Here is an 18,756-nt window from a genome sequence, read left to right as displayed (position 1 = left end):
CTACATTTCTCGCAGTATCTCAAAAATGATTATGATAATTGCTTCAAACTTTACACACTTGTTACTTATATTAATCTCAAGATCTGTATAATTTTTGGTGATGATTCCAAATTTTATTTTTGAGTTATTGAGTATTTTGTAAAAAAGGGGGATGTGGTTTTTTACATGTCACACCGTATCTCAAAAACAATTTAAGATTATTGCTTAAAACTTTTCACACTTTTTTGTTGTATTTATCAAAAGATCTGTACATTTTTTGGTTTTGATTAAAAAATTTGTTTTAGAAATATTGAGTTTTTTTGTAAATAAGGGTGGGGGGGGGGTTTACATGTCACGATGTCAAAAACAGTTTAAAATGATTATTGCTGAAAACTTTACACACTTCTAAGTTATATTTTTCTAAAGATCTGTATACATGTGACGCTGCATCTCGGAAACTATTTATGATTATTGCACACAAGACGACGGGCTTATCATGCACTCATGGCGCAGCTGTTTATTTTTCTTAAATATGAGAAAGGTCTAATTAATATGTGATGTCTTTGTCCCAAGCCAGGAGCTTCTGGCCTTTGTTAGTCTTGTGTGGTATTTTTTATTTGGTATTTAATTTTTATTTCAGGGTTTAGTGTGACATAAATTTTCTCTTATTTAGTACACAATTTTGTTAAGGGCCAGCTGAAGCCCGTCTCTGGGTGCTGTGTTGAAGACCCATTGGTGGCCTTGACATATTCCCTTCTTCCATTCGCAATGTTATATAGAAATAGTGGTTGCGTTTCAAGATTGTAATTGTCATCTTTAATTTTCAAACAGTGTATTTATTTTACTATCACTTATGCACTAAAAATAATCACAAAAAAAACCATAATTTTATATAAAAAAATATTGATAAAATCTTGATAGAAAAAAGTAAGAAGAAGGCTAGCTTTTATTATATATATTTATATATATGATTTTTTAACCTAACTGAACAAACTCAAAGAGTACTTTTAATGGCCAATTTGTTTTTAATTTGCTATATTTGGGGTTACAAATTTAAAAAGTTATCTTTTTGGAGTATTGTGCAGACATGTATAGGCCAATTTTGCAATTATTTTTTGTTGGTTAACAGTATTCAAGTTTAAAGTATGTGCTCTATTGATCTCCAAAATTTATAACCAAGACGTCTTGATACTTTATAGAGATCATCTCCTACTCAGTATCAACATCTTTCCTGTCATACAGTAAAGCCAGGGTTACCTCCCTTCCTATGTTTATTTACATAAGGTGGTTCACATAATATAGAAATCATTCATTTTGAACTGAACTTTAAAACTTATAAAGAAAACTTTAGATAAGAGTACAATAACATTTCTTATCCAATATATAATAATCTCATTCCACTACGGCATAAGTTGACCAAAATTTAGGTCAATGTTAGTCAGGATTATAAATGGCTTGAACGTCAATAAACCTAACGACTTTAGATAGTGTCAAGTACGTTTGGGGGACAGGACCGGTCATGCTAAAGGCCTACTTAATATAGAGTATTTATGTTCCAATAAATTCTAAAAGTGGTAGCGTTTCTTTTATAATAGTGTTTAACTGCAAATAGCATATATGTACACAATGCATATATATCAGAGACGTACATAGTGTAAAATTTGTCTCTTTTTATATAGTTTTAAAGTTTTGCAGTGTAAAATTCACTTTTCTGTTATAAATATTACATACTGTTATTTACCATTTAAACAAGCAGGTTATTTTTAAGTGTTTTTTTTTTTATATTGAAATTCTTTCTCTTTGAACATTGTATTGAACATAACATAAGAAAAAAGTTGAGATAATTCCTGTTTATGGGAACTATTATTAAGGCCAAATAAAATAATATGTGTGTTTCCTGTTTCATCTTTGAAAAAAATAGGGTAGGTAGGTAGGGATTTTTTTTTATTTTACCATTTTTTTTTACATTGACACATGCTTTTTTATTTGGCCTAAGCAAAATGTTAAAAACAAAAAAGCATTTCATGCTGTCAAAACCTAACATCTCTGTTTCTACAGTTTTTATTATAGTTATTAAATGTTTTGGACCTTTTAAGTGGAATGCCACTGAAATATAGGATTTATTGAGAAAGGGATAGTCCACAAAAGTATATTGTAGACATTCCTACAAGTCCACATGACAATGCACATATGTAGTTTTTTTTTATGTACCAGTGTGACAGTTTGACAGTTACAGTAAGCTATTTACATGACATAAGCAACATAAAGGGTGAATTAAGTTGAGCAGGAACTGTTTACCACTCTTTAGCATTTGAGATCATCCTGAGTTTTTGTGGGGTTTGCATATATTAATTTTAAAGTTTGTGTGTGTTATTTTGATGACACAGACTGTTGCTTGTCTTTATTTGTTTTGACCATAATGTTTTCTATTCTTCATATTGTTTTTGGCTACCCCCTTGATATCTTAATCCTTTTTTTGTCTCTTATGCAAAGAATGTCACTAAATATAAGACATAAGGATGTCAATCCAGCTATTGTGACAATGTTGTCCTTTGCTCTTTGTATACAGATTCATATTTCAGATGGTGGACAGCCATATTTGCTATGCATATACATAATTATCTGAGGAATATATCTGGCTTATGTCCATTGACCTTAATCTGATTTTCATGGTTCAATAGCATTTTTAAAAAGCTGAAGTTTTTTAGTCACATGATTTATAATGGGACAACTTTATTTGGTATTTAGACTCATTGCAAAGTATGTATGTCTGTAAAACATAAGATTCACCTAACAACTGACTAATGTTCTAAGGCCCATCTCTCAGATGTTGTAATTATATTTGGTGTAAAGAATAGCTGTATGGTGTTCATGTCTGTCTGATAGAATTCTTCTGACCTTGACCTTATCTTAATGAATCATTGATATTTTATTATATGTTATTCATGATATTAGTAACCTTCAACATAAAATCTATCATCAGTCAAACAGCAAAACATTTTAGAGTCTAGTTTTCAGTACTACATTTTCCCCTATAACTGGCCTGTAAATTACAGATAGTATGCAATATTCTACATGGCTTCTCTACTTTTGACTGGATTACAGAGTAAATTACAAGGAAACCCTACCCTGATCTTTGTTAAAATTGGGTTTGATATAATCATGCACATACATTTCATGCATCATTATGTTAATGAGAAGAATTATCCTGATTTTAGGCAAACATTTTACAAGATTACTTGACTGCACATTTTTTATGGATAACTTGTGCAATGTCGAATGACATCTTTCACCTGGCCGAAACACTTATAGGATCATCCAGGATGTGAAAAAAAACAGAAATTGACCAACAACATATATCTAATCAGCTAAACACCACTATGTACCATAGCCTAGGAATCCCAGCCCAATATAGCTTTGAGCCAGGAACTAACTCAAGCTGGTGCTAGGGGCCATCTTAAACTTGCAGTGAGGTCAGCTTTTGTTTGCTCCCTGTTGAAGGCCTCACTGTGACTGAGATGAACAACAACAAAAAGTGCTAGTTTGTTTTTGCTGTGCATGTACTTATATTGTGTACCTAATATTCTTTGTTTTCTAATAAATGTACCGAAATGAATCAGTGAGATAGATCAGAAAACCAACCAAAGTTTGAAACAACAATTCACAACATTGTTCTTAAAATAAACAAAATCTATCTAACAGCTGAGTTATTTATCTACAGAATAAAGCAATTTAAATTTAGTAATAATCAATTAATAGAAAAGAAAGGATATGGGATATCTATCTCTGACACAAATCAGTACAGGAAAAGTCAAAGGAACAGCCCTTTTATTACTGTTCTTCTTCTTCTCAAAGTCACTGTGAACCCTGAACTTGGAACAAAGAACTCTCATTTCACTCATTTAGGTCTTTCAACAGTATTAAATTGCTGCATGCACAGCTTGAAATTTTTTAACATAAAAAATATAAGCTGCATCTGTATGTTAATCTTGGTTGATTTATCACTTAGCTTTACCTTGACAATTTTATTTTTAAAGATCTAAATCATGTGAATTAGGAGATAACTGTATTGTATTTTAAGCTCCGACAGCATCAGTTGGGGATTTTATGGTCGCAAATTAAGTTTACTGGTGACGCGTAAGTGGAGACAGTAAACGGGTATTTGCGACCATCAAATCCACAATTGATGCCGTCGGAGCTTAAAATACAATATTGTTATCTCCATTCTAATGAAACTAACAGAAAACAACGTTAAATCATGTATTTAAAATATGTCATATACCGTCTGCACGTGGGGGTACGTCCCATAGCATTGTTAATTGATGCCATGTAAGTAAGTGACGTTATCAAATGAAAATGAACGTTACAAACGATGTTGCATTTGAATATTCATTGACATGTGTTTTACTTGTTAATTCAAGTTACTTTTAGTAAAAAATAATGCTTTAAGGACATATTATGGTACCTTGTAAAAAAGTTAAAAACAATAATTTAACATAGGCTATTGAACTACTAACCTATTACTTAGGGGTAATTTTAAAATGTTAGTTATGTGCAATGTCAATTTTCCTACAGAGCAAAAAAACTAGATGAACTAGGCCAAAAATATCAACAATAGATGTCCATTAAATGGGACTATATCATACATATGATTTTCATTACAATCCAAAATGTAATTATAACACATGTATTTGAATGGTTACATTACACTGTAATATTGGTAGCTGTACATTGTAGAAGTTTCAAATAGTAACATCTTTATGTAAGCTACAGATATGAATAGGACACTGTTATTGATTGATTATAAACCAGAACATTTCTGTTTATTTGTATTGGATTGTGAATTGATGATATGTAGTGGACTTGAGATCTGGTCACAATAATATGTGCTCCAGCTTGTCATTTTACTACATGTATTATGATATATTATAGAACTTTTAAATCTGGTAGTCAATTGAGTAAAGTTATGTGAAGTGTTTTATTGCTTTTGATGCACAGGCACTTGTCTCTGATTTTTTTTAAAAACCTATATATATATACCTTAATAAAACAGACACAAAAATAAAAGATTTTGGAAAAAAGGGGGAGGGCTAAACAAATATTGCCTTGTCCTGTTCCAAAGTACCTATGGGAAAAAAATCACATCAGATTTTTAATCATAGCATCATATTAAGGTATACAAGTATTTTTTTCAGAAACAAGTGCTTGTGTTTTGAAGAAACGTTTTAAAGTTAAGAATGGCTATTGTGTCGGAACAAAATTGGACAACTATAAACAGTTGATCTTTAAATAATGTTTTGAATGTTTATAGTGATCGGTTATACAAAGCATGTATTGGTACCCACTCTTGTCTGGTTTTATTTACATAATGGTATTTAAAGTATTACATATTTTCAGCGTATGCATTTCAAGTAGGACTTTTGTAATAAAACGTCACTGAGATTAGAATCGGTGAATGATTAACATGTACAGACCATATAAGTTTAATTTGTGAAGGATTAAAATTAAACAGGATTGATATTTAGGACAACAAGAATTTCAGGCTTATTTTTTTCCTGCTTAAGGTGTTAAATAATTCCAAATTGGATTGGCATAAAAGGTGTGAATAACAGTAAAGAAGTTTGTAATGATATATGATATATAATGATGTCTGTTAATTTGAAAGGTAAGTTACACTCCGAAAATTGTAATGAACTGCAGTTTAATTTATGATTGTATTATTTAAATTTTTGTACAATCATATCATATTAATATAACGGTGTACATCTTTAATATCAGTAGTCTATATTTGTTTATATGAGGTTGCAAATTATACTTTTGTTACTGTGTATAAAATGACTTGTTGATTTGGTTGTAAAACAACCATTACATTGTTGTTAAAGTGATCTTGAATTTCATTTCGCCAAGTACAAATAGGTCCAGTATTATATATATGACCTATGTTTAATGTCCTATATATTGTTTAGTTTACTGAGTGTACACCTGTAAATACTGTGATAACATTACCAACTCTGTAGTAGTAAATACATGTACGCTTGACCTTAGGGTTAACTTTATTGATTCAGAGATGACCAAAATTTTACCTGTAAACATTATATCCTGACTTACATGTACTCATTTCTTTTAAAGTTTTGAAGTCTAAAGGAAACAAAATAGACAATTTTGTTTTTCAGTTAGCAATGAATAATAATTTTGTATATTTTTTTTTTATGGAGAAACATTATATTTTTCAACATATTGACAAATCAAGCATAATTTGTACAGTTTGATTTAGGTGTTGATATGCCTTTACTTTCTTTTTTTATACCCTATGCAATGAAGTTGCAGAGGGTATAATGTTTTTGACCCCTCTGTCTGTCCATCCGTTAGGCCTTCAGTCCTGTTTCTTGTCATCACAACTCCTCTCAAACCACAAAACAGAATTTCATGAAACCTTTTTTAGATAATAAGGCCATGTACTGTAGATGTGCATATGGACAGGAAATTTCAATTCATTTTTTAGCTCACCTGCCCCAAAGGGCCAAGTGAGCTTTTCTCATCACTTGGCGTCCGTCGTCCGTCGTCGTCATCGTCCGTCGTCCTCGTCATCCGTCGTCCGTCGTCGTCAATTTTTACAAAAATCTTCTCTGAAACTACTGGGCCAAATTAAACTAAACTTGGCCACAATCATCATTGGGGTATCTAGTTTTAAAAATGTGTCCAGTGACCCGGCCAACCAACAAAGATGGCCGCTATGGCTAAAAATAGAACATAGGGGTAAAATGCAGTTTTTGGCTTATAACTCAAAAACCAAAGCATTTAGAGCAAATCTGACGGGGTAAAATTGTTTATTAGGTGAAGATCTATCTGCTCTGAAATTTTCAGATGAATTGGACAACCCGTTGTTGAGTTGCTGCCCCTGAATTGGTAATTTTAAGGAAATTTTGCTGTTTTTGGTTATTATCTTGAATATTATTATAGCTAGAGATAAACTGTAAACAGCAATAATGTTCAGCAAAGTAAGATTTACAAATAAGTCAACGTGACCGAAATGGTAAATTGACCCCTTTAGGAGTTATTGCCCTTTATAGTCAATTTATAACCATTTTTTGTAAATCTTAGTTATCTTTTACAAAAATCTTCTCCTCTGAAACTACTGGGCCAAATTAATCCAAACTTGGCCTAAATCATCTTTGGGGTATGTAGTTTAAAAAATGTGTCAGGTAACCCAGCCATCAAATCAAGATGGCCACCATGGCTAGTAATAGAACATAGGGGTAAAATGCAGTTATTGGCTTATAACTCTGAAACCAAAGCATTTAGAGCAAATATGACACGGGGGTTAAATTGTTTATTAGGTCAAGATCTATCTGCCCTAAAATTTTCAGATGAATCAGACAACCTGTTGTTGGGTTGCTGCCCACTGAATTGGTAATTTTAAGGAAATTTTGCTGTTTTTGGTTATTATCTTGAATATTATTATAGATAGAGATAAACTGTAAGCAGCAATAATGTTCAGAAAAGTAAGATTTACAAATAAGTCAACATGACCGAAATGGTCAATTGACCCCCTAAGCAGTTATTGTTCTTTATAGTCATTTTTTTACAATTTTCATAAAATTTGTAAATTTTTATCAACATTTTTCACTGAAACTACTGGGCCAAGTTCATTATAGATAGAGATAATTGTAAGCAGCAATACTGTTTAGTAAAGTAAGATATACAAACACATCATCACCAAAACACAATTTTGTCATGAATCCATCTGCTTCCTTTGTTTAATATTCACATAGACCAAGGTGAGCGACACAGGCTCTTTAGAGCCTCTAGTTTTCCAGGTTACACCCCTTTGAACTTATTTGCTTCAATATACTACTGCAACAGTTTGTCATCGCAATTCCTCAGAAACCACACAACAGAATTTCATGGAACCTTTTTAGATGTGCATATCGACAGGAAATTACGATTCAATTTTTTTTCTAGGAGTTACACCCCTTTGAACTTATTTCCTTCAAAATACTTCTGCAACAGTTTGTCATTGCAACTCCTCTGAAAAAACACAACAGAATTTCATGAAAACTTTGTAGATGATAAGGACATACTATGTAGATATCCATTTTTCTTATACAATTTTTTTTTCATATGTTTATTTTATTTCTCCAGTGACAATGTGGGGACGTGTGGTATGTGAGTGTGCTCACTAAGGTTCTTTAAATTTTTTTTATAATTGTTGACAATTATAGGACCTAATGCCATTTTTTAATAATTTGTATTAAATGTTTTTAATGTGCAACTAAAGTTGACTATACTTTCCAAAAAGTCAGTTTGTCTTTATTGATGACTGTAACAGACGACCAGCTTCTTGTACAATATTTGTATGTTAGTCAGAGTTAAAAGGTGCTTTGTACAGAATAACGTAACAGCAAGTATGTCTTTCTTAAAAGTTCTTTTACTCATAAAAGATAACTTCTTCTTACATTATGCATGAAATGATTAGTAATCTTTTGTTTTTAATTGTCTTTCAACTAATTTGTGACACTGATTGTTTTCTTCAGATTAAGAAGTTGTATCCTGATGCCAATCTCAGACTGCCAGGAAAGAGACTATTTGGTAATCTAGATCCAGACTTCATACAGCAGAGAAGAGATGGCTTAGATGAATTTATACAGAAACTTGTATCTCACCCTAAAATCTCTCAACAGTAAGTAAATCTATACAGAACTTGTGTCACACCCTAAAATCTCTTAACAGTAAGATCATGTATCATGCCCTAAAAGCTCTCAACAGTAGGAGAATTTATACTGAAAGTTGTATCTCACCCTAAAATCTCACAACATTGAGTGAATTGTACAGAAATTATGTATCATAACTAGGTGGATTTTACAAAGCAGTTATAGAGACTTTTCTTTCTAAACACCTTCTTATATTGAGTGGATTTTTAGTATGTGAGTCTACTATGATGAGTTACAGATGGAGTTTATGATTTGGTTGAGGTCTGCTTTATTTTTGCTGAAATAACGGGAATTTGACTTTCAAAATTTTGTGGAAATAACAGTTTTAAAAACAGTCTTTTTTTCTAGATGTCTTCAGACATGGATCTGATATTTTGTATGTGAGTCAACTTCAATCAGTTGCTGATTGACTTTATTCCTGGTTCTGCTCCGCTGATTTGTGCCTAAATTATCTAAACAGTTGTGAGGACTTTTATTCTCAAACTTCCACTCCTAAAAATGGCATCAAATTTTTTGCAGGGAGGGCCATTCGTGTTGTTCTAGTTTTTACTATTGACTTTTAAGGACAAAATTTTTACTACTATCTCCTTCTATTATCAAGCTGAGTTAGAGATAAAAAAAAAACGTCCCTTATAAACTTCTGATAGTCCTGTTCAGGCTGATGCTCAGTATTTTCATCAGAATCATTTGGCATACATTGTGGATATTAATTTTTTTCCATTTTCTTATTCAAAACAAGAATTTATGATATCCATCTATGCCATTTTATGTTTGGTGTAAGAAGTTATATATTTAGAATTAAAAACTTGTTCCTATCCAAATGATTGGCAGATAAATAGTGAACTTGAATTAAAGTTTATATTGTCCAATGCTGTACCTATATTTTGACACCTACAATAGTTCTCACATTATCATACAGTGATCATACCTGTGTCGTCCAATAAGATAATAGTATATTAGGTTTTACATAGTTCTTGTGAATATGATTAAGACAGGAAACATAAATATTGTTTTTATGTATGTGAATGTCACTTACTACAGTGGTGTTATAACAATTGTTACTTGTGTGTATTGATATGTACTATCATGGTTAAATTTACTCTAGCAAAATTTTTCCGTAAAAGTGATTCAACTGAAAGCGAAACTGTAAGGTAAATAAATATTGGTTATTATTTGAATATATAGATATGATAGATGCATTGCTCAATGCAAATCAAAGAAAAATATATTAATTATAAAAAAATCAGTATTAATCTTATATATATATCGTCATTTAAAAAAAAATCTGTAATATAAAATTGCTTAGACCCCCCCACCCCCTTTTTAAATAAATAAAAAAAAAAGATGTAAAGTATCCTTATAAATGTATATCCAATTATTCACAGATAACTGGAAATTTGAAATTCACAAGTAAGAATAAATAAAGAAGTCTTCCCCTTCCCCATATAATGATACTTTTTTCTTTAAAAGGAGAATATTTTAGTCATTATTATAATCTTTCAAAAATACTGAAATAATCTTAGAGTTGATACACACTGTCATCTCAGACTATTATTTATTCATATATCATTTGTTAATTGAAGTGTATTGTTTTAAAAATATTTTGGTCTTTTTAGACATGATATACAAGATTAGCATTAACTACCATTGTATTAATGTATCTAAATTAACCTTAAATTTAATATACTGAAATATACATATAGTTAAGATGGTGTTGAAGAGTATTGTGGTAGCATCTCTTATCAGAATCTCTTATCAGAGTGTTATTTTTAAAGGTCAAGTTCTTCTGTGAGGGAGGATACAAAAATCAAAAGGTGAAATGGTTATAGTCAACACTGTAACGTGATACTGGTTTTACTATTTATAAGTTTCTTTTTGTTATTTATTGTCATGCATACTGAAGATGCCTTTGTTATGGATAAAAGTCTGTCTTGCATCGACCTTGGCAGTGTTGATATATGATCAAATCATGCTATACTTGTCCTCGTTTTAGTCATAAACTTTTATAGCTTTATTATAAGAACAACACTTCACCAACAATTGTAAAGCATTATTCAAGTTTATCTTGCAAAACAGTCAAGTTTTTTTTTAGAACTCTGATAAAATCTTTAAAAGGGAGGTAACTCTGATAAAATATTTAAAAGGGAGATAACTGATGAAATAAGTGTGAAGGTAAAATGTGTCATGAAAGGACAAGAGAATGAAAAGTATGGATTTTAACACTAATGTTTAGCTGGAGGGTAAGAGATGTATGTCTGTTTCTATAATTTTATTACCAGATGAATATATATTGTCCTACAATACTGCTCAGGTGTGAAATTGATGACTAGTTATTGTCTTTTATAGGTCACTAACTACTTAATATTCATTTTAAGTGCTATTTTTGTACAGAGAGTTGTCTGCTCAATGAGGATCTTTAAGCATTGTCTTTAGAATTGCATGAATTTAAAAGGATTTGTTCTTCTAAATGTAAGTTAGTGTTTTGATTTGGATGATAATAATTTAATAAATAGACAGTTTGAAAAAAAGTTCAATTAATTTGGAAAAGTAAAGAAAAATTATGCTTTATGAAAAGTGTAGAGAGAATCGTTGCTATTTATAAAGAGATTTCATGATGATAATTTCTGATTATTTATGAAAAGTCTGTAAGAAGTGCAATTTTTTCACATATTTTCGGGTATTCAAAACTTTTTTCAAATTTTTTAAAATTTCTAGAATTAATAATTTTTGAAAATTAGATATGAATTAAAAGAGATGACCTATTGACCTGGTTGTTGAATGTTACACTTTATGCTGTAATGTTGATTAATTCGTAGAATTCTTAAGAAATCCTGTAAGATCAGACCATAATATGATACGAGCAGTTTGTATCAAATGATTATAGATTTGTACTGTCAATGATGGGCCTGAGGCGTAATGTATCGTGATTTCATGGTATGTTCACCATATCTTGTATATATGGTACTCAAATAAGGTATCATTAGGGTGAATAAAGCAGGGTAAATATACTAATTTTCTCTCTGCCAAGTACTTACAATATAGTTTAAATGATTAGAAAAGATTTTAAGGTGGTGGTACCCTTTCCCTATTTTTAATCATGGTTAATAGCCACCTCTATTTTTAAATGAGCAATGTAAAAGTCTTGTTATAGTGAAAAATAATTGGTAAGTCTTTCGTTTACTTTCTATTTTATGTGAAAATAATTACACTCAATCTAAATGACAGCTGTTATTATGTCTCTGCGAACTATTAGTTTTTTAAACTTTTTTTATGAATATGAACAAAGCCTTTTTACTTAAAGAAAAATAATTATGCACAATGATGATACTTTATATTATGTGAGAAAAATGTGAAATTGTCATTCTAGTAATATATTTTACAAACCATTGTATTAGATCCTACACTTATGTTTGCACCAAAACAAAAACATATGTACTTTGGCATGCTGAAGGTCTCCTACAAACTGTCTGCATGTGCATGCATTTTTTGTGCATATTATCTGCATTGTCATGAATAAAAGAAATATCCAGACAGTCAAATTTATGGAATTTATATTAATCTGTTTGTTTTTGATGAACTTTTGATATATCAGTAGGTATAAAAAGTGTATTATTTAAGTACAAAGCCATGAGTAATTGATGAATTGTTAATGGTTACATTGCTTGAAGGAAGAACATAAATCTTATTACCATGTTCAAAGTCAAATCTTTTGTTGTAGGCAGAGGTTTTTGTTAAGGGAGCTGGCTTCTCAGTTTCAAAGTAATTAACTTTTCAAAACACTAGCATATATTCATAGGGGATTAATAAAGGAATCAAAAGAGCCAAAAAAATATATAGGTCACCATGCTTGTTTTCGAGATATTAGCCATTGAAATTTTGGCGGGAAAATGTTCTCTCTTGACTTTTCATAGCTTTGTCATTGACAAGTTTAAGTCCTAAAAAACTATTAAAAAGTAATTAAAATTTTATAAGACTTTAACAGACAGCTTATCATTATACATGTAAAAAAATTATAAAAAGAAAAATGGGGGTCACCGGGCAAAATTTGTTAAGGTATTCAAATGGATAAAACCAGAGGATTCCAAAAATCTGACCAAAATTCTAAAACATGACAAGCGAGCTTCCTTAAACATGTATTAGGGGTCTACTTAAAATTAAACTTAAACCAAAAGCTTATGTTAAGGAAAATTGTTTGAAATGAAGATTATACACTCTTTAACCTCTTAGTCCTGTAAATGGACTTTAAGGGTAGTAAAAGTAGATGTTAATTAGTGGTCCTTTTGCTAATATAAGTATAATGCTTGCTTGGATCAGCATCTTCACCAGATAAAATTCATTTTCAAACTATAAACAAAGACTAAGTAATGACATTCTTTTTTTTATAATAACTGGAGGAGCCAAAAACACACATAGTGTAATAAAATTGAGAAAGGAAATGGTGAATATGTCAAAGCGACAACCACCCGACCATAGAGCAAACAACAGCCGAAGGCAACCAATGGGTCTTCAATGTAGCGAGAATTCCCGCACCCGTAGGTGTCCTTCAGCTGGCCCCTAAAATATTCATAATAGTACAGTGATAATGGACGTCATACTAAACTCCGAATTATACACAAGAAACTAAAATTTAAAATCATACAAGACTAACAAAGGCCAGAGGCTCCTGACTTGGGACAGGCGCAAAATTGCGGCGGGGTTAAACATGTTTATGAGATCTCAACCCTCCCCCTATACCTCTAGCCAATGTAGAAAAGTAAAACAATAACAATACGCACATTAAAATTCAGTTCAAGAGAAGTCCGAGTCTGATGTCAAAAGATGTAACAAAAGAAAATAAATAAAATGACAATAATACATAAATAACAACAGACTACTAGCAGTTAACTGACATGCCAGCTCCAGACCTCAATTAAACTGATTGAAAGATTATGTCTTCATCATATGTAGTATTGCATCAACAAAGAAATTAGGACTAATACAATTGAGAATGGAAATGGGGGATGTGTCAAAGAGACAACAACAATACCAATTAGCAGAAAACAGCTAACGGCCACCAATAGGTCTTCAACACAGCGAAATAATCTTGCTCCCGGGGGTGTGCTTCAGCTTGCCCCTTATCAAAATTGTGTACTATGTAGTTCAGTGATAATGGAAGTCATACTTAAGTCAGAAGTATGTTGATAAAATTAAAAATCATACAAGACTAACAAAGGCCAGAGGCTCCTGACTTTGCCCAAGTCACTGGACAGGGGCAAATATGTGGAGGGGTTAAACATGTTTTGTGAGATCTCAACCCTCCCCTTTAAGCAGGTATAACACCACATGTAATAATTATTAATATGCTTAAAGAAGTGGCAAAATTCTAATGACGTCCTTGAAGAAAAGTTCAAAGGATAGATTTGTACCCTAAAAAGTTAAGATTAAGTTTGATCACCATTGTGAAATTTCTGAGATTATCGTCAAATAACTGTGATGTGTATACCATTCAGGGTCAATAAACAAGGTGTATGAGATCGGCATTAATCTCGGACACAGATAGGGGAGGTCATGATATTGTGAAACAGTTCGTAGTTTTGAAATTGTTTTTCAAAAGGGTTATCCATACGTGATTGTTTTTCTGGCTGTTATGAAATCCTTTTAAGTTATACAGAACGAGATATGTATATGCTGGCTGGTTAATTCCGAACTAATATAGTTTTCAAATACAATTTCTTGCAACAGGACCACAACCTTTTTAGTCTAATAATTACAATGAAGACTTCTGAAATCATATAAGAATTAACTGATCAATCTACATCCTAACTTTGCTATTTACTACTAGACTCAGGATGGGATTGTCTCAGGGCTTCTAAATGGCTAGCTGTCAAAAACTGGAAAACTGTTTGTCTGCTTTTCTTTCCATAGTGGATTTTACAGCTGAAGATATGTTAATATTGAAGTTTGGTGAACAATTGATATCTACTTCTCACCACTGCTCTTCATTGCAGTGAACTAGCACAACTTCAACATCTATAGAAGGGGAATGATTCCTATCAAATTGGAATTTTTGGGTCAAATTTAGGCTTCATTAATATTGGTCTACTTTAGGCTTCATTAGTATTGGTCAATTTTAACCAAACTTAGCAGGAATGATTTTATTTTAAGGTCTTCTACAAACTATTCTCATTTTGGTTTCAATCTAGCAAAAAACACATCTGCTAGAAGAACTCATTGAAATCTAATTGAAACTGAACACATTTAAAAAAAAAGATTCTCCTTTAACAAATAGTTTTAAATTTTGCATGCTTGATGATTAGAGGGTCCTGTACACTAAGTATACTCATTAAATATTAATATATAGTGTGTCCAGTACCATTCATTTACCATCATATTGACAAAATAATCACTAAATTACAGTTGTTAAAGTCCTTTTCAACTAAATATATAACCCAGGTGAGCGATTCACGATCCCTGTAGTTAATTATTTAGAAAATAACGACAATTTTATTTGTTAACCTCAAATATTTTGGCGGTCATTACCATCATAAATTGTTGTTTTGTATGTAGACTTTGTGAACGGAAATGTAATACAGTAAAACAGTGTTTTTCAAGGATTGCGGGAAGTTTCATTCATGTTTTTCATGTTAATTACACATAAACTAGTAGAAAATCTAAATATAGCAATAAATGATTACTATTTCAGTAAAACATCATCTTCATCAAATGACTACTCCCATGAATATAGACTTAATTAATTATTAAGTAAGACTGACGTAAGAAGGTTGTTGTCCTGCTTTTTATTTTTAAGCTAAACATCAATAATCAATTTTCAAATATATTTGTCTTACTGTTCACCAGAGCTTATAAAAAAACCAAGGACATTTTATAGTTCATTTCTTTTTGGTGAAAAACTTCAATTTATTTTGAATCACTTTTGGATACTCAACTATCTGCCCAAGCTTTTCTTAAAATAGTGATAAGAATAATAGTAAGCAATATTTATGTTGTATAGTTGATTTTTTCACAAATAAACTGTTCAATATTTTATATTTTTATTTGATAAACAAACATTCTACCTAAAGTGTTAGTTATAGGCCTGAGATGTGTACTTAACAAAAAAATTTCCCAACTTATTGACCGAGTAAACATTAGAATTAAAAACAACAATACGTAAAACTATATTCTACGTAAAACTATATTCCACGTGGATAGGAAACCACCTGTTGCTACTGATACAAGGATCGGTCTTTTTTTTACTTACTAATTAAAAAAAATGTAGGGAACAGAATAACATTAATGAAAGGAAACTGGTTAAAAGTATTTTTAAAGGAAACCATTATATATCAATTTAAATAGAGATTTATTGTGATGTAGGTCTATATACTACAATTACTATTTAAATCACTGTCATTTTATAGGATTTTTATTCTGGGAAGCGGAAATATACCAACCAATGGAATTTTATCATTTTAAGGAGGATACTGTTTATAAATATATGTATGGGAAAAATTCTGGTGTAAACAAACTCAACTTTCTATAAACTTATGACAGCAGTTTACGACCTACTTTGATATTGACCATAACAAACATACTATAACTATGAATGGAGAGGACACATGCCTATCAGCTGACACTACGACTCTGACCTAATAACTGGACATTTACTATAATACTGGGATATCTTACTACGATCAACATAACTTAACTTGCATTGGATTTAACTACTACATGTACCATAATGGGTGTTATAATGACATTTTGGACATATTGTTAATCTCTCTACGTACATGGTATTCTTCTAACGTAATTCTTACATAATAGTAGTACACAATTTACGTAAATTTGTGTTTTTATTTTGGTGAAGTGACTCAGTAATTAACAGTTAGTATATTGATACTGAGAGAGTGGATTGAAAGAAAGACTAAAAGGGAAAATCTTTAATGCCGGCACGTATGAAAAAAATTCTCCGATGTCTGAGCAGTCTTTTACATAAACATGTGATGTATGTATATTGTAATGTTTTAAGAATATGATTTTTGGTGGTTTTTTAAAAGATTTATTTAAGAACTAATCATCTGGCTGGAGGGTTTATGGTTCCATTTGTGACCTTGCAGTATTTGAATTCATATCTGGATTGGTGTATTTCAACTTTTTTTTTTTTTTATAGTTTAGTTCAATGATATGTGTTATATGTGTTGATACCATTCAATACTGGAAAAAAACAATTAGGAACCTTGACATAACATCTTGCGATCTTTAATTTTATATGTAGTTTTTTGTAGACTGCTGTTAAATGCCTTTCTTTTGACCATGGTTTTTTAGACCTATGTTTTTGATTTCTCCCTTTAGTATCCATAAAGCACTAGTTTTAGCAGATTTCTGTCTTACATATTGATACAGTGATTATATAAGATCTGTCCTCATGAAATTAGGGGGAATCCAATTTCTAAACATATTTTTATTTATGATATGACATTAAAACAAACAAAAAATAAGAAATACTTTTTTAATTGAATTATCATGTAATGTGTTCTGCTCACAAACAGTTTAGTTGCTGTACATAGTTGTGGTGTGAAGGGGGGTTAACACTTATATATAAACATAAGAAGATGTGGTATGATTGCCAATGAGACCTCTCTCCACAAGATGACTCAGAAATTTTAACAACTATAGGTTACTGTATGGCCTTCAGCCATGAGCAAAGCCCATATCTAATAGTCAGGTCACTTGTTCATCTTTCTGCTCCCTTTATTTTTCATGTTCATATAAATTTTAGAAAGTGTTTACATAATGTTTTTTTCCAAATTTTGCTGCATGTATTCATCAAGTGCAATTATCAACAATTTTGTATAATACTGAAATTGAATGTTGAACATTAAGTTATCGATTGAAAAAAAACATAGATTTTCAGTAAATCTTAATTTCATTTTAAGAAAGACAATTGAAAGTTGTACTTGAATTAAATCATTTTTGCGTTGGTGGATTTTTTCAGTATACGTCACAAGAATTCACAATATGTTGCATTTACATTAACTAAATCAATATTTTTTACATTTGGAAAATTTTAAGTGAAGTACTTTATATGAGTATAATAAGTGTTTTGTTCCTGGAAATGAATGAACATTCTTTAAAAATGATTGAACTAAAATAACATTAATGTAGATAATATTTTAATGAATAAGACTTACGAAAGGTATGTTAAAGTTTCTTTTAAAAAGTTTGAAGATTCAATACCAAATTTGCCATAAATTAAATATTTTCATAAGGCTGTTTATGAACCAATTTGTTAAGCAAAATATGATTGCTTTTCATCTCTTTATTATCTGAGTGTTGTCATGAATTTGGTTATTGAATACTTTGATATCAGGCGAAACCTGAATGATATTATATCATATATAGAGTACTTAGGTTTTATTCTTTATGCTGATCTCAATATTTTTAATCAGGACAGCTTTATAGTAGTAATGTAGGAGCAACTTGATTTTGTCATTCAACCATTTTCAGTAAGGATTTGTCATTGTGTTAACACTATAATAGCCATTGAATGATTTTATATAATAATTGATAACTAAATTATTTCTTGTCAGTAGTTCTCTTCAAAGTTTATGTAATTATAAATCTTAGAGTGTTGTATTGTATACTCTGAGGTATTGACATGTTTTATTCTCAAATGACGTATGTTTCTGATGGATACATATTGAGCAACATTGTCAATATGATACGAAAGATTAATTATATAAGTTAATGAAATTAATTCATGTTGTACATTATTCAGTTACCTTTTGATTAAATCAGTATATTTATTTCAGTATTCCATTTGATAACTCAATGAAAAATATTTGAAAGGAGTGCTCCTGTTTTTATTGTGTTTATTTTAGTTCTGTGTATTGGACCTTCTTCTGAAGCTTCTCACACCATTATTCTCTTTAAGGGACAGGGGTGTTTCTGTGTATTGGACCAAAGCAGTGAGCTTCTTGGTACTTTTGATTCAATGTTTATTATTGTTTGTATATGGAACTGATTCAGACAAGTCATTATTTACGTAATAACATTTTGGGAAATTTTAAAATATAAACTTGGGGTGATT

At 30.7% G+C, this 18,756-nt stretch overlaps 1 protein-coding gene across 7 annotated transcripts in view; it reads left to right on the top strand.

Moving 5' to 3' along the window:
• LOC139491316 (serine/threonine-protein kinase Sgk1-like) overlaps window positions 1–18,756 on the top strand; it is a 57,679-nt gene that overhangs the window by 25,320 nt on the left and 13,603 nt on the right. For 5 of the 7 annotated variants that reach the window (XM_071278946.1, XM_071278971.1, XM_071278963.1 and 2 more), the window contains one exon: window positions 8,514–8,659. In XM_071278946.1, coding sequence (XP_071135047.1) covers window positions 8,514–8,659 — 146 coding nt within the window. Of the gene's footprint in view, window positions 1–8,513; window positions 8,660–9,662; window positions 9,842–15,801; window positions 16,672–18,756 lie in introns of those variants that run through there. The other 2 variants (XM_071278977.1, XM_071278985.1) reach the window with 2 other exon arrangements.

Source organism: Mytilus edulis, chromosome 1 (genome assembly GCF_963676685.1).
Source record: "Mytilus edulis chromosome 1, xbMytEdul2.2, whole genome shotgun sequence".
Classification (NCBI taxonomy): Eukaryota; Metazoa; Mollusca; class Bivalvia; order Mytilida; family Mytilidae; genus Mytilus; species Mytilus edulis.
This window is presented reverse-complemented; position numbering and strand designations above follow the sequence as displayed.